The 21,870-nt window shown below is 38.5% G+C and overlaps 2 protein-coding genes across 2 annotated transcripts in view; one reads left to right on the top strand and one right to left on the bottom strand.

Annotated features, from left to right (window-relative positions):
• Positions 1-21,870, bottom strand: part of CENPP (centromere protein P) — a 130,408-nt gene that overhangs the window by 103,232 nt on the left and 5,306 nt on the right. Inside the window, exon 5 of the mRNA XM_009069660.1 lies at positions 16,950-17,046. Within this exon, the coding sequence (XP_009067908.1) occupies positions 16,950-17,046 (97 nt within the window). The remainder of the gene's footprint in view (positions 1-16,949; positions 17,047-21,870) is intronic.
• OGN (osteoglycin) lies at positions 3,367-12,217 on the top strand. The gene is made up of 6 exons (XM_009069655.1): positions 3,367-3,534; positions 7,594-7,678; positions 9,931-10,089; positions 10,697-10,899; positions 11,471-11,566; positions 12,047-12,217. The coding sequence occupies exons 1-6, from the start codon at positions 3,367-3,369 to the stop codon at positions 12,215-12,217; spliced, it is 882 nt and encodes a 293-aa protein (XP_009067903.1).

The raw sequence follows: 21,870 nt of genomic DNA on the forward strand, positions 1-21,870 counted from the left end.
AGCCAGGATTTCATTTCAACAAAATTCCTAAGAATAACCATTTTCAATGCCTAAATCTTCAGGTGAAAGCATTTTGTGGGGAAATCAGTCAGTGCAAATAAGGTACCACATGGAAACCAGAACACACAGCATGAACATACTGTCAAGGTCCTCTTCAAAAACTGGAGCTCAATGAGTTAACATCACAACTTGTTGAGGTTTCCAGCAGGAGATCACCTTCCAAGCACATAGACCCTTGTAACTAGAGTCCAAGCAACAGGTCCATACACATCCAATTTCCAAGCACTAACAGCGCCTAGAAAGTAGTCTCTGCTTGCCAGGGTGAGTATTTCCTGTTGGCTCCCCTACTGCCAATGCATATGAACCACATTTTTCATTTCACATGAGCTGGATATTGTGATTATTCCAAGTCACTCTGAGCAGGAATAAAGCAGAAATGCTACCCCTTCCTTGTTTGCAACCACTTGTACCAGCCCTGTCCTTGTGCTGAGATGAGCATCTAGATGATTTTTAAGGTCCATTCCAACCCCTTAACATTCTATGATTCTATGATATGGTACACATTTGATTAAAAACTATTTTTATCTGGCATTATTTGCTGATACATCCTTTTCTTCCTGGCACAAGGCATGACAATGCAGACAAAATACGTGACAGGACTACTACTTTGTCACTGGCAGTAAACCTATATTGTATGCTAGACTTTGACACCACTCCAAAGAAATTACTTAACATGGCACTTTTGGAATGTGTTTGTAAGGAAGTATTCATGAGTTCCTTACGAGTGCTTGGGACCCTGATGAACACAAACATTTCACAGCCTTTTGCTGCTGAAGTTAAAGTCTTCTAACATTACAGAGCCTCTTCTCTTGCAGATCAAAGTAAACAAGAGCATGAAAACTTCCTAAATCTTCAAGGCCTCATTTATCTAGTAACCTTGCCTCATTTTTAAGGTTGTCATACATAAGAAAAAAACAGCTATTCCATGTACATAGTTATGAAATCTAGGATCACAGCACCTACAAAATAAATTATCATAAGAATATAACAGATTTAATGTCATATCTTGCTTTCAGCTCCAATACTTACTACTTTTTCTCCCTTTGAACAGTTACCCTTTAATTACATTCAAGCATTGGAAACACTCGGATGCCCCAGAGCCAGAGGAAATCTTACCCAGGATGTTTGGCAGAGGGGTGGCAGCTGCAAAGAGGTAAGTACACAGCAGAGCTGCAGCCACTACATCCAAAACATGCCTGAAGCCACACAAGGGATGGTAAGATGGTATTGACACCGCAACATACTTAACCTCATAGCCACTCCAAACTTTGGAGTTCTTATTGTTCCAGCAGACAGCACCCAGTGTGATTGAGTGTCCAATTTCCACATTACTGAGCCTCTTGGCTTTACATTTCAGTTATATACTTACAGCAAAATCATTACCCTTGAACAAGCTCCAAGCCCAAACTATGACAGAGTGAAATTTGCATAGAGTCTAAACTAAGCACATTTTTATAAACTCCTAATGGGCTCAGAAAGTGGCAAATTTGCAGATTTACTACAGACATCTGGTTTCTGAGCAAGGCAGGACTTGGAAGAAGACTTAACCCAAAGGTGCACTGTTGCATTACGTGAGAAAAAAAGAACAGAAGTATGACAATGAAATAGAAATGTAAATCTGGATATATTCCCACTGGATTTTATTGCTACACAGTTTTTAAAGACTTGAAAAAGCTACTCTGTAAACTTTCAAGTTGGTCATCTGGCTCCCATTTGTGCCGACTGCCAAAAATACATAATAAGGAAAAGGATGGGGGAGGAAGAACTGCGTTACAAATCCAGAAAACTGCTGCTCATAGTTCAGATGGAAATTTTACACCTGGACAGTGTTTACCGAGTTATCTATAGAACTGACACGGAACTTTACTCACAGCAAATATTTATTGTTTATTTTTCAATACATTGTCTAATAAGTCAATGAAGCAGTGACTCAATGAAGCACTTAGACAAAGTTGTCTCAAAATCTCAACACACAACACATGAAGTTCCAAAGAGTACTTTATTTCCAGAACTCTTCAGACTAAAGAGTTTTCATTTCATAGGTAGGTGAAACTTCTTTAAATATATACAACTTGTAATGAAATCTTTCATTACTCGCAAAATATGACTAATACACATATGTATGTTTTGGCTCTACCTCTGTCTCAGAAAGCAGCTGCTTTGTCTCTCAGCTAAGTCATTCAGCAAAATGGATAACACATTCCTTATTAGAGACCTCTAGTTTGCACAACTAAAATTTGATTTACAGAAGAAGCCTTGGCAATTACAAAGACCAAATCACCACAAAGCAGAAAGCTAACATTTTAACATGTAACACCAGAAGTAGGATGAGCCAGACAGACTTAGTTACGCAAAGCACAACCCCCTGCTCCAGGATATTACCTCTTACCCTAGGGAGAGAATGCTGGCAAAGCACTTTTACCCCATGGAAAGCACTTCTAATATTGTCAAACTCTGAGAGAGCATTCATGTCCACAATTTGGATGTAATTTATAACTTGAGCTGAAGTACATTGATAGAAGAGTAACCTATAGATAAGGATATCTCATTTCATGAGAGACACCGAAGAGCTTTGAATCTGCTAAAAAGGTAGGTGGACTCTTTTCCTAAAAGTATATTAATCCAAAGCTTAAATAAAACACTTATAGGAAACAGGGTGAAATGCTGTGTAAAGATTTATTTTTGAAAGTACTGCACACACATTTGAAAAGTTTTAAAGACTATGTTTGCAGCCTCCTCCCCCTGCCTGAAAACTGTACAACCTGTAACATACTCCGGGGTATTAAGTTATCTTCTCTTGGTTAGTTTCAAATGAAAAGGCAAAGGCAATGAGAGATTATTGTTATAGAGCATTTAGGTTTGAAAATGCTGACTTTGACAATCAAGAAAAATGCATTTGAACCTCTCAGGTTTAAATAGTCCACATACATACATGCTAAATGTTTCACAAATTTACAAAACCCTCTCGGTATTGATGGAAATATCACACAGGGAAACAAGTACATGCAGTTAAGATAATATTTTCCTTATTAGTTGGAAAATGTTGTTTATTAGGTCCCACTTTCTTCTCATGTTAAGTACAGCTTTTATAATGCCAGAGTCTAATTAAAGGATACCAAGAGTTAAAAGTTGTTCCACGTTCCTTTATGCGTTACAAACCTCTGCCAACTAGTCCTCTAGGCTTTAAATATTGTTTTGACGGATTGCATTTTCATTTCCAGTCACAAAGGAAGTATTCTCCATAGTCCAGGCACCAGCAGATCCTCACCAGCTCAGTGAAAGCCACATACATTGTTCTGTGCAAGAATGAAGACTTTACAGGCTACTTTTCTTTTGCTTGTGTTTGTACCTTTGGTAAACTCAGCACCACCTATACAGCAAGAATCACTCCAGTTCTATGAGTATGATACAGATGTTTCTATGGGAAGCCTGACCCAACAGGATTATGAATTGCAATCCAAGGACATAAGAAAGGTATGTTATTTATACTCTCGTTCGAATATTTTTACCTGCTGAGCATTATATGAATAAGGTGTTATGTGCATGTATGCAGGTTTTATGGAAAAGTCCTGTATGAACAGGAAAATATACGGTGGGTTCACACACAGGGAAAGCCACTCAAATTAAAACCACAAAAATATTACCCTTGCTGCAGTCTGAGAAACCCACAGAAGGCAGTATTTCACAAACAGGACTACAGCATCATTTTCACTCTGCTGTACTTATGTGCCTACTACTGTGTGTGTTTCAAGAACAGGATATAGTAGCTACTAGTGCAACAGTCTGAGCAATGTTGTATCGACACGGCAAGTTTGTTTGAAAACAAGGAAGGTGATTTTATCTATGTTTTTTTTTATATCAAAGCATTACTTGGAACAGTACTTTTTATTGAACATAACCTGCCAAAGTAAACCACAGTTTCTCTCTTGACTTATTCAAGTATCAAGTGTCCTGCTTTAGGTTTTTGGGGGTGAGTGGTTTGGGTTTTTCACTGCTCAACAGTTTAGCAGTCCTGAACTGTTATGGTACATCCAGTCCTGCAGGAGTCACCCACAGGATTAACACTTTGAGGGTCTTAAAGAGAATATCTGATACACCTCAGGGCACTTGCCAGCACCCCCAAACAGTCTGTTCCGAATGGTTTTGCTGTGTGCTCCACACCTGCTGGTTCATTTTAACACAAAGCAGAAGACACAAAATCAGGGGACAGTTCAATGAAGTGCCAGGGACAGTTAAAAACCATACACCTCCATTTAACCTAACCAATACACATGAGAACTGGTCAGGAAGCAAAACCAGCAATGACTGCTCCAAGACTAGCTGCCAAGGAAAATGCTACATATCCAAGCCCAGTGCTAACAACAGAGTATTAATACATTCAAGGAGGTTTTCATTAACTGTACTAGCTCTAACAACTCAGTCTGATAAATACGAAAAGTAAGTCAAAAGCAAATGACAATAAGTGAAAAAATGCAGCACATATATAGAAAAATCACCAATTTACCAATTCTTCTTAAATTAGTTTCCCACTCTTAGACTAAAAAAATAGCTAAATATTTATATTTTAAAATGTGTCAGGCAGTTTTAAATCTGACATCAGCCACAGGGATGAAGTAACATGTTTCATAAACCTGTGAAACTAATAGGTGACTATCCACTCGCAACTGAGTCTCAAAAAAAATTCTAAAAATGTTAACTGTAACTCACTAGGCACAGCATCAGCTGACACTTGTTAATACATCCAAGTTGTGCCCTGTTTCATTAAAAGAACAGTCAGGAGTATACCTACATGGAAACGGTGCCAAAAAAGGTGCCAAAGACTACTCAAAGTCCATCCTGGCACTGCTCTAACCAAGACGTTTCCTGAGGGCCAACACTTCTGCTTAGGATGATTCTGGAAATGCAGTTGTTCATTGTTTCCATCAGGTCAGTTCTCCAGTGACATGTTTTCATTGCAAAATAATAAATTAGTCCCTTATGTGCAACAACTACATCTATGCAAGTTCCAATGTTCCCAGTTTAGATCATGGGGTGCACAAACAAATCCTCCACTTATTGCACAAATTCTAGCTCCCCAAATATATCAAGTGTTAACTGTAACTGAAATACATGCCAAAAATTTCCTCAAGCATGCCCAGTCAGAAATCTCTCTCGCAGGACAAATTTAACTCCTTACTGTATGCTTGAACTCACAGTTAGAAAAAGATTTTTCCTAAGCACATCAGAAGAAATCTATTTGTGTTAGCAAGCAACAAAAATAAATGAACTACTACTAAGTCTGCTGCTAAGGAAAATGTCAGCAAAGTTTATTACAATTATTATTACTTGAAACCACAGCCCAAAGTCTTGAATAAAACTTTAGCAATTTCAAACCATGAAATATTAATTTCCATCCAAACAGACACTGTCTCATATCTGGACCAATTGAATATAAACACTCAGCTTTACAGACCTTTGTGATATAAAGTTGAATCAACTACTTTGTAGAAATTTGAAGATGGATAAAGTATTTAGATGTAAAGTGTTAATGTGGTTTTGTACGGGTAGTTCAAGTCCGTGCAGCCAACTGCAACAGGCAGGTGGAATTTACATATGCAAGTAGGCCAATATTCCTTCAGTGCATTCCCAACATATGCAAGTAATGAACTTTTTGTGGTTATAATCCAAACAACCTCCTGCACTGATATTCCATAGTTAGGAATTTTTATAGCTGACCAAGAAATATTTTTAATTTTGTGGATTTAACACTATTCTGCAAATAATAGTATTCTACACATCATCAGGCTCACTTTTGTTGGCATTTCCCACCAGCACACATGTTCTGCAAAGAACTCCCAGGCATACTGTTTTATGGATCACACCTCAAGTGGGATACTCTGTCATCTACCCCTGGCACAGACAGCCTGTGTCAGCAACTAAGTGTCCCTTATGAGCCAAACACACTGCAGCAATGACGTGCAGTTGTTCCATTATCAGTCCATGTACTCAGAAGTCTCTACTGGCACAGTCCACGTTTTCACATGTCTAATCAACATATCTACGTGAGCTAAGTATTTTTGCACAATAATCCTCTGTAGGATTTGCTGCTTGTTTGAGTGGAAGTGTTCAGCTGGCACCCCCCAGCCCCTCTACACCCAGCACTGCCAAGCACTGACCTTACAGAGCAATCTCCTGCTGCAGCTCCAAACTGCTGCCAATGCTGAGAACCTAAAGCTTCACTACAGCAAACCAAACCAGCCCAAACTAGAGGCAAAAAATAGAGCCACAGCCTGGATAAGCAGGTGCAGGAAGAGCCAAGGGATGGATGAATCACAAGGCTAAAAAGGGGTCAAAATGACAGAGACTGGCCAAGAGACTTGTTTCTCAGGCTTTACGTCAAGCCTGAGGGCTTTGTTTTGCAGAATACAAAAATTCCCACAGTAAAGTACATGCAAGCAACTAAATACTAAATAAAAGAAAGTATCAGAAGTAACTTGAGAGATGTTACTTTAACACCAATCTTGCAGAGGAACTATCTGTGTGCCTGAAGGAGAGGAGGGGGAGGGGGACTGAAAATCAAAACCAGGTTGACTTGTGAGCACCAGCAGTGTGTAAGCAGCTCTTCAACAGAGCACTGTGCTCCTGCCAGGGCATGGGCCTTAAGCACCTTTAAAGAAAAACATCTTCCACATCTGATAATGTTCTTTCCTCCATGTGTTTTCAATAGCTACACACAGCAAAAAGCATATTGTCTTACTCTGACCTACAAATATTCCCCATCCAAAAAAAAAGAAACAAATGATGCTAGCCAGGAACAACTGCCACAGTCAAGCTGAGCCGCCTTAACTCTAATACTTGCAAATCAGAGTATAACTCACTGTATAATTATAGTAATAATAGGTAACTCTCAAATTCCTACAGTTTTCAATGCAAACCTGAGTACCATTTCCTGCATCACAAGAGGCTGTTCTGCTAGCAGCCCACACCTTACAACAGGAACAAACTGCTAAACTTCAGCCAATACCTGAAAGGAACATATTTAGAGACCAAGTTGTTCGTCAGTTGAAAAGATGTGGTGACTATCCCTACAGAGAATTCTGAATAGCTTTAAATGCAAGGAAATAGAACTTTACTGAGATTATTTGGGTAAAACAAAAAAATACAGCTTGCAAGAATCCTTATCAAATTTTTGCATGATGTGCAAAATCTTCTGTCTTCAGAACTCCAGGTGTATGCAGACACCCATCACTTACATACTCCTTCCTGCCACACAGTCTGTATTTTCTCTTTATTTTTATGTCTACTGTTCTTTCCTAGAGGACCCAACTTCTCTAAAGAACACTAGCAGCACCTTCCCTTCTTGCCTTTCACAGCCAATAGTTCACATACAAAAGGGATGATATATCACATTAGTCACACAGCACATAAGAGTATTTTAAAAATTGTCACAAGGTATGTCACAGGAAGGTCACATGCTGTTTCAGGTCCTTGTAATGCTCTGTGGCTTTTGGTTTGCTGTTTGTTTTTTAAAATAACATTTGCTCTCACATAAAGGATGGAACAAATATTTCTCTTGACACTTCCCTAAGACTGCAAGGGGATGACAGTGAGCTCGATATACCAGCAACAAAGGATACAAGTAAGTTAACACATACAAACTGTAATGTTTGAGCTTTCCAAAAGAACATACTTCAATATGAAAATGTAATATGCAAAGGATGGCAAGGAATATAGAATCAATATTTTCATTTATGAATAGCTTTTCAGTCTCCTGGGGGAAGTCTTCTAATTTCTGATGAAGAAAGATGAAAAAATTTGAAGGATCCTCAGGTAAACTCTGAATACACAAAGTACAACTTGTAAGAATCTCTGCAGACTTACCCAGTCAGATTTTCTGTTGAAATGTACCCAAATTAAATAAGTTAGGCAAGACAACCAAGGAAAACAAAATACACGCCCCAGTAAGTCCTACAGTTTCACCAAGTCATGATGATGACTTCATACAATGTGCTTGAAATACTTCAATAGATTTCTTTGAAGGATTGGCTATTCTCATGGTTTATGTCTGATGATCAAGGAGGTCAATGGCTAAAATACATCAAGAACATCCTTCACTGGCCTAAGTTTCCTGCAGGCTCTGAGGTATATTGTCCTGGTTTCTCCTAACAAGCCACAATGCTTCCTAAACGTGAAAGGAACAGAGTTCCTCTGCCAAAGAGAGCTTTGAGAAAAAGACAAATATCTTGTGTGTTTCTTCCAAAAATAATTAATGATTCAGCAAGACCAGGAGTGTCAGTCTGCACCAAAGTTCGAATCAAGATTAATGATTGCCAAACAGCATCTGTCAGCAAGTCCTCATCAAAAGCAAACAAGTCTCCAAGAGCACCAGAGCTTTAGTCATGGATAAGCATAAAAACTGTTGCCTTTTAAATAGTGACAGCATTGTTTGACAATCATTTTCCATTTCCTATACTCTAGCACATAACAAGACACTAAATAAATGAAAAAAAAAAGATTAATGGGGTAGAACTCTGAAATCTAATGAATTATAATATTCACAAAGCTAACCCCCCAAGTCTCCATTCCATTCTCTGCATTGCCTCCCTAAGGAAAACAGAATTACCCTGTTATACACACTGGGCTGGCTTCCCAGTAGTGACCAGTTGCTTCTGCAACTTTTCACTGGTTGTGAAGATCCCATTTTGCTATGCAGTGATAAACTATCTAGGGGTGTGACCCTGCTCAGACAGAAGCCAACCCAAACTCTCACAACATGGAAAACACAGCAAATCAGATAGCAGTGGTGACCAAACTGGATTCAAAGCCATATTCATGATATATATTTGGTTATAGGTATTTGCTGGCAAAGCAGAAATTACTAACACTTTACTAATGTCTGTGAGGAACAGGACAAGACAAAATGGTCTTAAACTACATTAAAATAAAGTTTCTCTTACTACTTAAAACAACAACTGGAAAACTGGTTCAAGATGGAGGGGAAGTTTAGGTTGGGTATTAGAAAAAGGTTTTTTACTATAATAAGGGTGGTGAGACACTGGCACAGGTTGCCCAGGAAGGTTGTGGCTGCCCCAACCCTGGCAGTGTTCAAGGCCAGGCTGGATGAAACCTTGAGCAACCTGCTCTGGTGGGAGGTGTCCCTGCCCAGGGCAGGGGGTTGGGCCTAGGTGATCTCTAAGGTCCATACCAACCCCTAAAATTCCATGATTCTATGAAAAATACTTCAGCAAAATCTGATACATATTACCTATAGGGTCCTGAGCAACTTGAGCTAGTGGAAGGTGTTGCTGCCCGTGGCAGGGGATTGAAATTAGATGATCTGTAAATTCCCTTCCAACTCAAACCACTCTGTGATCCTATGATAACTATATAATCACCATTGCTGGAGTTTTTACCAAAAGGTTTAGACAATATAGCAGCTAGGAGTAACATGGAGTATACATGACCTGCCAGAAATGCTCCAACGGAATTACAGTGCCAAATGTGTACACTGTCAGGTGTTTCTTCTCATGGATTTCTCTTCTCAAAAGAAAGGCTCCAAAGGTGATATTTAACATGGTCACAGAGTTGCAGTTGTGATACAACACTCTAAGTCAATTAAAGAATAAATTCAGGTCAATTAAAATATAGCATTTCAGTACATGTTCAGATAAGAACTGAGGTTATATACAGGTAAATTATGCATGATAAAAAGAACACAAAACTCAAATCAGTCAAGAATACTCAATGTTTTCAGAACTTGATGCAATTAGAACTTTTTAAAAATCTAATGATGGGAAATCTTCTAAGAACCTAAAGAAAATTCTGCTTTGAATATTCAAGCTTAAGCCAGTTAACTAACTTTACACTGTTGGCAAACCAATTTGCTTCCAGATTTACCCACCTGCCTGCTCTGTGTGTGCTTGAGTGGGTCAGTGTACTGTGAGGAGATCGACATCGAGGCTGTGCCCCCACTGCCCAAGGAAACAGCCTACCTTTATGCCAGATTTAACAAAATCAAAAGGATAGCAGCCTCAGATTTTGCTGACATCAGTAAGTAACGCTCAAATCTTAATTTCTGTTTACCTGACAACATATTTGAAGATGGTGTTCCCTGAGAGTGTGCCAAGATTACTAGATTAAGATATATTTTATACCTTGCTAGATTTCATTTTGGCTATTATTTACTTCACAGGAACTGTGAAGGCAAAATGGAAGCTCATTTTGGTCCATGCAAACATCTTAATACTTCCAAACAATCAGGGGAAAAGCACATTGCTAAAAATAAAATTCAACTCTGCATCCCAGCCAGTCTTAAATGACCAGGCATTACTCTTCCTTCATATGCTCCAGGCACATCTCTCTCAGCTGCCTCACTCTACAGCACGGCAAATTCTTGAATATCAGAACTCATGTTGACTCTAAGAAAAAATTGAAGGACCCAGAGTATTTCCCTTATGGCTTGTTGGGGCTTTTTTTTTTCCATTTAAGACAATAATAAAATCCAAATGTGGATTTTATCCATATTTTAATAGTATTTGCCCTTGTAGATCACAATTCAGATGTTGCAGTAAAACACTCAACATGTCCAACCATAAACATTCCACCTGCCATGTAATTATAACATCAATATTTAGATTTTCATTTCTTTTGTGTAAAGCTACCTTGAGAAGAATTGATTTCAGTGGAAACAGGATAGAGGAAATAGAAGATGGAGCCTTTTCAAAACTTCTGCTATTGGAAGAACTTTCTCTTGCTGAAAATCGACTTATAAAACTTCCTGTTCTACCTCCCAAACTAACAACATTTAATGCAAACCAAAATAGAATCAAGAGCAGAGGAATCAAAGCAAATGCTTTCAAGGTAAGGAAAACCCAGTAATTCAGGTGATTTAGATTAGTAACCACACTATTCAGTCTACCACCAAATGGTTTATTCTGTGTTTTTTGTAATCGAAGAAACAAACTACAGGGAAGCAGTTTTCCAGCTTTTGCTTTGTTTTTAAGGCACTCTGGAATAACAGCCCTTTGTCCACTCACTCTCTCATGCCCTTCATGTGAAAAAAAACCCCATTTCTATGCAGTATCATACCTACTTTCTCTCTCTCACACATGCAAAGAAAAACTCAATTAAAAAATTGATGGCTCAAATACCATTCTGAAGACCATGTGAATGCCAATGAGGAAGGGCAGCTTTATAGTGCTCTCAAGCTTTATAACCCACATGCTGACACTGAATCTCCAAACCGTAGACCTGTTCTATGAAGTTTCTTGGTACAACAGAACTCAACATTCACAGCAAAAGTATGTTTTGTGTTACATCAGCTTACAGGTTTTCAATGTGACCAGAAAATACAGATGTCTTGTAACAAGCATAAGTTACTCACCCTCCATAAGTAATAGCAGCATTAGTAATCTCTCTTTCCTTTTACCAGAGGCTCACAAATCTGGCCTACCTCTACCTAGGACACAACGCACTGGAATCTGTTCCCCTGAATTTACCGGAGAGCCTGCGCATCCTTCACCTGCAGGTATTCCAAAACTATTCCCTTAACATCCTATTATGAAAAGCCTCATTAGTTACACACTTCAAACCAAACTTGCTCTCTTTTAAAACAGTTCCCACTACAGTTTTCTAATGCTCCTCCAGACAAAAGAGTTTACCTCTAATCTGTATGGCCACGACCCTACAGAAGCTGTTTGTTAGTTAATTACCGTGCAAGGATTTACTATTATTTCCTGTATATCAAGGATAGGAAGTGGTAAGAATAAGCAATAACCTTTTATCAACAATACATTCCAAACATCAATAACAGCCTCAAATTGCTTACCAGCTCATTGATTGGTTTGACAAGCCTTGATTCCTGCATACCTGAAGTAGACACTAATCAAATCTAATGATAATGAAATGGGAGGGTAAATTGATTAAAACTAAGTGTGAAAATTCTTCACCATACACGGGTGAGTATGTATCAGCGTGCATTCCTTGATTAAGAATGTTTGGTTTGCAGTACAACAACATCACCACCATCACCGACGACACGTTCTGCAAGTCCAACAACACGCGGTACATCCGCATGCGGATGGACGAGATCCGGATGGAGGGCAATCCCATCGTCCTGGCAAAGCACGTGAATGCTTTCTCCTGCTTGAGAATGCTGCCTGTGGGAACCTACTACTAGCCACTGCCTCTGCCATTACCCATGTCACAACTCCAGCATGGTAACAAACCAGTACTTCTCCCTCTGTTTGCAAGTTCATATCCTCTCCCTTACTAATGCTGTTTTCCTGCACACCCAGAACCTTCTACAATGCTGAAATGTGGTTCTGCTCTGCAGTAAGTATTTCAGTGCCAGCCATGCTTTCATCATCTTCTCTGTTAAGGAAAGTGTAAAAATACATATATGCACACACATCTTCTCAACACATATTTCACTACACATTCTTTAGGTGCAGGTAAAAATCACATAACAACTGCTTGTTCACATTCTGTGCCAGCACACAGAACAATCTCTCCATTTGACCTTCAGACAAGTGCATAACATTCTTTGAGCAAGCTACAGAGGGAAAATACATCTCAAGTCCAATCCACTTTGTAATCTGAAATGAAGTTTCTTTCAGTTGACCTTCAAAAGTGTATTAAATTATAGAATCATAGAATTTTAGGGGTTGGAACAGACCTATTGAATGAAGATGCATACAAAAGAAAGTTATGTTGAGAAACAGAACTTCTCAAAGCTTAAATTCTTCACAGCTTCTTTAAAAACCTGGTTTATGGAACACGGGAACAATTCCTGTTTAGATTTAGTAACACAGCAACTGGAACTTTTCAAGGATGTGTAAAATCTCCTACTATTTTGTTTTGAAAATAATCCAACACTGTGTGTGTATATATATATTATATATGTGTTTTATTTTTACACGAGTTAATTTTAAGTGAAATACATAAATTTTGCTGAGCTCTACTTACAGGAGCCATTTTTACACCACCAGCTTCCCATTTCAATTTAATGGTCAGAGCACAGCATGGTATGACCCCAGAGATGGTTGTTACTAACACGTGAAGGAGACAGCCTTGGTTCCACAGCTTTTCTGGACAGGAAATGTGACAACACAATTAACAGCAAATCTGAATTAACATTTTTTCCTGTATATAAGTAAGATTTCAGCTAGATGTCAGTGTAAAGAAAGAGAATTACCCTTGTGCAACAATACTTCTGCTCATTAGGGAAAAATCTAATCAGATCTTTAAATTAAAGTGTTCATTCTATCCTTAATCTAAAGACAATGTTAAGCTCAAGCACCATTTCACTCAAGTACTTCAAACTATTCAGAGTATTAAGAACACAAGTCCATGTGTGCAGGCCCCAACAATCAGTTCACCTACAAACAGACATAACTGACACAGGGCACAATGCTTTTAGTTTCACACTATACATTTCTGACATTCAGTTTCTCCCCTCAATACCTACCACAGGTGTAAACTCTGTAGATAATGAATGCCAAAGGTGTGCTGGTTACTATCACCACATCAGCTTTGTACTAATTTTGAAGCTAGTATAGACTCCTAGTTTGTAGAAATAGTTAAGCATCAAATGCATGATGATGTGTCACTACATCTAGGATACTGGTTTTGCAGGATATTTTGTATTCGTTTTATTTATCTTATTTAGCTGAACCTTGATTTGTTAGTGCTTGTGCTATGGGGAATTCAGTGCCCACTTAATCCTGAACACACTGATGTCCTGACAACCAGAGTATGAGGCCTAAGTGCCATTCAGTCGGTTCTTAAGTAGTCATGTCAAGCATCAGCTGTGGGCTCATCTTTCTGGAAAGAGGATGCAATTACAAAATGTGGGGCAAAAATATTTTTGCCCTGAGCCCATTACCCAAGAAAGACAGAGCAATCCCCAGTATTTTCCAGTTTAAGTTATTTGGTATAACAAGAAATTCCGTTGTCTTAATACACCTCAGAACAAAATCAAGCCCAACAGTAATACTTTATTTTCATTTTCCCATGCAAGTCATAAAAATTTGATGTGTCCAGGTTTTTAGCAAAACAAAAAACAACTCCAAAGCATGTAAAAATAAGTCCCAGTGTCAAATTTTTACTAGGAAAAAAATAAAGGCCACCAATTCTCTCGTGCCTCTTATGATAAATACCTAAGACAAAGAAAACAGCTGTGTGTTTTCTGTACATTACATAAGCAGTGGCCTCTGATCTTACTCTCATCACAAATCATTATTCTTTAAAAAAAGCTTTCCAGTATCAATAGGATCAGTAAATATTCACCAAGGATGCCTATAACAAATATATGAGCATTGCTGTAATCCCTACACACATGTAAACATCCCAAGACTCAACCACCACCACATGATTCATTTTACACTGAAACGTTGTATATATTTTTGAAAAGGTACTGGGTAACATCAGTAATGCTCATTAATGCTCTTAATACTTTGTGAGCAAAGCCAAGCAGACAGCTGGTACCTTCTGAATGCCTCAAGCAAGCAGTAAGTTATGTGCTGGAATTTCCTTTCCCCATTCAAAGCAAGTTAACTAATCAAAACAGTACGTGAGAAAGGCTTCAGCCAGGAGGACTTTTCGCCTTCTATTTGTGTGACCAGTACTAATATCAAGCTGAATGTAAACCATTCTATTTTTTTCCTATCACTCATTTCTGTTTTGTATTTCCAATAAAACTTGAATTTTTTTCTTGTTTATCAGTATCAGCTTCAACAATCTGCTCTTCTAGAGTTGCCAACATGCTTCAGTTGTTCAGCCTCGTGGCAGATGAAGATCAGAAAATGATTTGCAGATGTAAATCCATTTTGCAGACACAGCCTTTATTGTGGCAGTACAGTCAGACCTGCCATACTAAATACTTGGGGGACACTTCATTTACCCCTTCAAAATCTATTTAAAGCACTACCTTGCATTGCCATTCATCTTAAACATTCACTATTACTTGAAGTATTCAAACACTTCTACATTATTCCTTTCTTCTGAAGTACCAAGCACAACAGAAAAAGATAATCTACCATTGGTGTTTTTACACTACACTCTGAGAAAACTATCCGAAACACTGTGCATTTCTACTTAGCAGCCTGGCCAATTTTCCTTTAGATAACAAAATAATAGCGAAGCTGTAAACCCAAGACAACATCCCAAATAGTCTTCTCTCCAATACTGTGTGCAGTTACCTGCCTATATACTTGCAATCCAGAGAGCAGGAAGGGGGAAAAAATAAATACAGAGGTTACAGGCTCATTTCTAATGTGTGAGTTGCTTTCACAAATGATTACAGAATGTTAGGCTACAAACACACATTCTCCTGAGCAATCCGGGTATGTGAGTTGCCAGATTTGGATTCTGAACCCTTTATTAACTCTCTTACCTGAGAATGTTTTCTATTTCTAAGTGAAATACTTAGTAATGCTAGCAGAAAGAAGGAGGCATAAAACATTCTTCATAAGCACAGTCAATCCAATTTAGTAAATCTTCCCCCAAATTGGTTTGCCTTTCTCAATAGTATCTTTATCCAAGGAAATAAAAATATCTTCAGAAAGAGCACTTGTAATACTGACAAACTTGTAACATGTCTTCAGTGAATTTATCTCCACACATCTTTTAGCAATGAATAGATCTCTTCATTGTTTACATTCAATACCTAAACAAAAACTTTTAAAAACTGATAATATACACAACAATTTAAAAGTTATCTTCCTTTCTATTTTGTCTTTATTATATTTTAAAATGAGAAATATTTACAACAGTTCACTGAAGCACTGTCCCAGAATCCATAGTGACTGCTGTCATAAAGCTGATCTAAGAATCAAAAAGCTTCAAGCGCAGCTGAAAACAGAACAGGCAGAAAAAAACCCACAGAGCCATAAAGCCCTTGATGCTCTACCTTTTCTAGAGGGGGATTAAAGCAAAGTCCTTACACAACAAACCACCAGCAGGATTAGACAATATAGTTAATTGCTCAGCTGAGAACAGGATTTTTTTTTTAAATTATCAGAAAATAGTACCTTATTTTCCTCTCCTTACTCTGGTTGCTTTGGGAATAGAAATTGATTAATCTGGCACAGAACTGATAAGCCTAAAAGATTCAAAAGTAGGAAACAAAGCAGCTCCCACTTCCTACTACAGTAGGTTTACTACAGTAAAGATGGTGCCAAGTTTAATGATAATAAATGTTTGAGGCAAATAAAAGTGAAGTTAAAAATCCACAAATAATTAAGTACAAAAATATCCTCCTCTAACATGAAGCACTGTATAAGACGTTTTGTGTCTGTAAGACTGTAGTATTTTTACTCCAAGGATTAGTTGTTTATCTTAAAGTCAGCACAAAGCCAAAACAAACAAGTGAAACACTGGTAATTTAAACCTAAGGTCGAATACTATGTTCCAGTTAGGAGGGAGGATCAGTTTATTTCCCATACAAGCAAAATACTCTATAACTGAAGTGCTCTTGCCCAAACTCTTGCTGCCACATCTTCAAGAGAAACAGGTCCAGCCCTTCCAGCCCAACATTTACATGCCAAGGACTACAAATGGTATTTTCTTTTAGTTTCTTCTGTTGCCTTTTTTTTTAAACACAAATAAAATGTAACACCAATGAAAACTGTCTTAATCTCCCACAGAAAGGCACAGACATTCTTGTTTTCCTTTACACACGAGCAACACAGCACTAGTATGGTAAAAGTCAAGACAAACACCAAGCAAAGGCATTGCCCCCTGAACACAATACAAAAAAACTTAGCTAGTATTCTCTTCTTCACAACATACAAATGTAAGAAGCCTATATTCTGCTAAAAGGTGCCAGTTTCACCCCCAGTGAGCTGTCTTAATGAACTACTTCAAGAAATAAATACAGTACTAATAAATAAAGGCTTGATAGATACTACCTTGAAATGCAGGAAGGTGTTTCTGCGATGTTCATGCCACTCAGCATAGGATGAAATGCTTCTGAAAAACTTTAAAAGACTTCTACATTCTTCAGCTCTACAAAAGAAAAGTATACTGTTTAACCCAAACTGTACTAGTCAGATGTACCAATTCTACAGCCTAAAACTTGCACTTTTCCTTAAAGAATTTCTGACTGGTATTGTTTGAATATGAAGCTAGAAATCACCTAAAAAATAATCATGGCAACAGTGAATAAAAAGCTGTAGGGGGGGTTACAGAAAACAAACAGAACAACACATTTATAAGTCAGTGTTTATGGTGTTAATCCCATGTAAAACAGGGTAACAAAGTTGTCACTTGCAAAATCTTCACTTGACTTTAGGATTGTTCAGCTAACACTCTTGTTTTCTAAATAAATTCCAAGACATTGCATAAAACATTAACCTACAGAAGTGGTAAGATTTACCATACGGTAAAGCCTTGAATATTTCAGACATCTTTGTTCTTTTCAACTAAATACTACACAACACGTTATCTACCTCTGCACACATGACATTCAGCTTCTCAGAATTCACCTTGAAGCATCAGTAGGCAAGGAGGCCTGTTCAGCTAAACCAAAGCTCTCGATAGACAGTTACAACTTGATTTCTCTGCTGTTACAGAAGATGGTCATACTCTCACTAATGAGGTAGTGGGGGAGGGCAGGGGAGAGAGATGCTCACAAATCTGTAACTGAGAAAGGAGTGCAGAGATCTCAGTGCCAAGCATTTTGTAAACACAAGTTAGCAAGGCTGAACAGGCCTGATTCCTGCAGAATGGCCCTCAGTATTGTTGCAATTCTGGGCTCCCTCACGATTTAGCTGTGCATCTACACATGGATACATTATGGCTTCATTCATACAAATGACTCTGTGCTTGCACTAAGAAATCATGTTGGAACCTTGATGTCCTGCAAAGAGCAGTGCAGACACCCCTTTGCTGCACTTGACCTTAGCCAGTATAGGTTCAGTAGAGCTGAACCTGTGCCAGTGCCTCATCACTCTCACAGTAATGTGTTTCTTGCCAACATCCCATCTATCCCTGCCCTCTGGCAGTGTGAAGCCATTCCCCCTCATCCTGTCACTCCAGGCCCTTGTCCAAAGTCCCTCTTCAGCCCCTCAGGCACTGGAAGGGGCTCTAAGGTCTCCCTAGAGCTTTCTCTTTCTCCAGGCTCAACAGCCTCAGCTCTCCCAGCCTATCTTAATAGGAGAGGTGCTCCTGCCCTTTGATAATTTTTTGTGGTCCTCCTCTGGATCCACTTAAACAAGTCCATGTTCTTCTTTATTGGGGGGTAGGGAGAGACAAATATAAAATACTTTTTTTCCAGATTTCTAGTAATGTATGCATCAGGAGAGAGAAAGGAAAGGAGACAAAAGATGAGAGAAACTGTCACATAGCCAACCATCCATCTGGTGGTGTCAGGGGGAGGGAGGAAAAATGCATGGAAAGGACGCACAGTTTTCACTAAAGAAATGTGGCAAAGATGCACAGGATGTGAAATTTCACAGAAGTTATGTGCCAGACTACCTGAAGCAACATGATTATCTAATCATAAGGATGAACAGCTTCTTATAATCATTGATGCAAAGCCACAGCCAAAGGAAGCAGACTGTTGACCATTGTCAAAACACACCTGGCAAGCTCTGCTTTGAAAACACAAAGATTTCCATCACTAATACAGGATTCTACAAGTTTACAAAACCTGACTGAGGAAGATACCTGCCTGACATTTGGGAATATTTCAGAAAGGTACAGAGGGTCTCAATTCTACATGTAAATTTGACTTTTGACACCCTTTCAGTTTGAGATTAGCTATTCTTTTTGGATTTTCAAAACAGCTGAGAGCAGAAACTTGAGGCTGTTCACTGAATGGTTGCAACAGTATATTACCAAGTCACTTCAGCCATTCCAGGGAGAACTGTGCCTCAGATCCAGCTCTATTTAATATACAGGAATGGCAACTTTTAGCATATTACACAAACATAAACTGAAAAAAAATACATTAAGGTCATTCAGATATTGAAAATGTAAAAGAAAAGCCAAACAAGTTTTATCCTTGCCTGGAAAGAACAGCATCATTAAAGGAAGTTACCACAGTAGTCATAGCTGCCAACAAAATCAGGCCAAGCTGAAAAAAATTTTGGCAGCAGGGGGAAAACTGAGTCCCTGGAAGGACACAGACTGATTTATAATAGCTCATTAGCTCTATGTTCTGGGACGCTGTTTTTAACCACAACTTTTGACTGTATGTATCAAAATCTACACATACTATAGCAGCAGAGGAGACACGGTTATGCCTGCCCAGACCTCCTGTCCCATGAACACAACCCGCCACTAACTGCACTGTGCTTGGAGCAGGGCAACACACACCTCTGTTACAAAGCTACATACTTAAAATTCTTCTTAAAACACTACGCAGCCATTGATGAATATCCAAACCTTGTGACCTCATTTCAGCATTATGTCTTTATTTCTTTTTTTCCTCCCAAATTCATTTAGGTGCTAGAGCAGATGACAATTTTCAAGGCTAGATCATCAAGTAGAAAGAGAAAGTTTTTGGCTGACAAGCCCAAAGAACCAGTTTCAAATGTAAAAGTCAGAAAGCCAGTTGTATCTGAGTATGTACTATTCTCATCTAGCACTGGCTAAATTTATGATAGAAAACTGAATTCAGTGTTTAGAAAGGGCATGAACAGACACAGGTAAATCATGCTGGTTTTGTATTTGCAAGGGAGAAAGACTACATAAAAGCACTAATTAATTGTCTCACAGCACTTGAACTACCCACCAACAATAATTCCTAATCAGCCTAATTTGCCTAATTTCTTATGCTGAAGTCAACCACAACAAATACCAGGAGAATAACAGGGTACTAAGAGAATCCATGGTAAAATGTAAGACTCTTTGTGTTTCTCAAAGAATTCAGCATTACAAACTGTCACTGGGTTTAAAAAAAAATATCCACTAGGAGCAGAAAACATACATCTCCAACATCAACACCCATGTTACAGAGAAGTCATCCAAAATCAGCTAAAAGCATATTCAGGCAGAGCAGCTCTGTATCAGGATAAAATCACAGGCCCTTCATACAAACACCATTTCACTTTCACAAAATATCATCAACAAAACACAAAAGTATGTTAGAAAAGTTGCAAGAGTATTTAAGCCTCCTTTAATATGTTCCTTTAGCTGTTTAAGAGAGGAAATCTATTTTAACTCAGTGCAGAATGCAAGACTTCCTGCATTAGCATATAAAACCAAAACACGATTTTCAAAGCTGTGGGAGGAATTCCTGCTTCCTTTCATTTCCAAGATCCCATGCAGCATTTAATATAATGCAGATATTACCTAAATCCTTCAGCCTGACTTATAAACACTAAAGAGTTACTGAAACTAGGAACAGTTTTCATACTGTCTAAAATACCCTATTTGACTAACTAATCCATGCAAAGGTTAATTCACCCAACAATTAATGCAGTGTCAAGCCCCAAAAAACAAGTATAAAAGGACCAACAATAAGTTCTCTTAGATACTGTGATCCTCAGTACTAGTAAAGCATAACATAAGTGATGACAACTGGTGCAAAAGGGACACAAGTAGAATCCAAAAAAGATGAGTCAATGTTGTGGTTCCATTTGCATACATATTTTATTGTCACAACATATTTAAGCAATGGTACATCTTTTAAAAACAGGAATAATATATTGCAGCAGTACCTGGTTGAAAACAGACTGCTGAATTTGGCTTCTTTTAAAAACATGTTGCTCAAGTGTTCTAGCATTCCCGTGTTTTCTTCCAAAGCAGGAAGGGCTTGGGAATTACAATTGAATGCCAAGTTCTTAACTCTGCTGCTCTTAAAGACCCTTTTCTGTCATGCATTATGAAAACAAATGAAGCCAAAAAATAAAAAATAGATAACTGAGGAGGAAAAAATCCAGGCAGGCAGAGAGCAAACAGAAAAGAGCTAGACAATGGATTTGGCAAGATAGGGCCAAGGAAGCAAAAGAAAACAGAAACTGGTGGGGAGACTGAAAAGAATGAACAATACAGCAGGAGACCAGATTTAGCTGGTCAAGATGGGAGGGAAAGGGAGAGAAAAGGTAAGAATCAAGATTCTAAGAGCAGCTGTTAGACTCAAGAACAAGGGGCTAGATGGGAAAAGCCTAAAACTGGACATGAGGGAATTACAACTTAGAGGAAGAAATTAGAAGTCGCTTAACAAGGAGATTAAAAAAACAGGCCACAAAGGGAGGTCACACAGTCAGTGTCAGCCCATTCAACAGTGGGTTGCTGTCAAAACAGACACTGTCAGCATCAGCCCCACTCTGGCCACATATTTCCTGCTTTAGATTGACGACACTGTAGCATTGCAAGGCAAGTCAAAGAGAAGAAATGAAATTTGAAGAGGTTGTGGGAGAACAAGGTTGTATCATCGCCCATGCCCCAATTACTTTTCCAACCAAATGTTATCATCAATCCTATTGGCCACATGTTTTCAGGATTATATACATGGACACAAGGTCAGCAGATGGGACATGCAAAGAGAGGCTAGGAGAAAGCACTGCTTTACTGACAGCAAAGCCACATCATCTACCACTCATGAAAACTTGTGTTCACTTGTGAACACTGGTGCAATGTGCAAAAGGACCAGGACAGGGACAAGACAGCAGTGCTCAAGCCAGGATGAAATAAAGTCTGTCACTGCTTCAACACATTCCTTTCCAGGGTGACTATTAAGTTCCAATACACTTCTGCTGTCATAAAACACTCCTGAATAAACAGGGCAATTTCCTCTTCTAAATCCTGCTTCTTGAGGGCAGTCACCTACTCTTCTCAGTGATACCACTGGCTTTAGTAAACTTATATGGACATTTCAAAGCC

This window comes from Acanthisitta chloris, unplaced genomic scaffold (assembly GCF_000695815.1).
Source record: "Acanthisitta chloris isolate BGI_N310 unplaced genomic scaffold, ASM69581v1 scaffold13312, whole genome shotgun sequence".
NCBI classification, from domain to species: Eukaryota; Metazoa; Chordata; class Aves; order Passeriformes; family Acanthisittidae; genus Acanthisitta; species Acanthisitta chloris.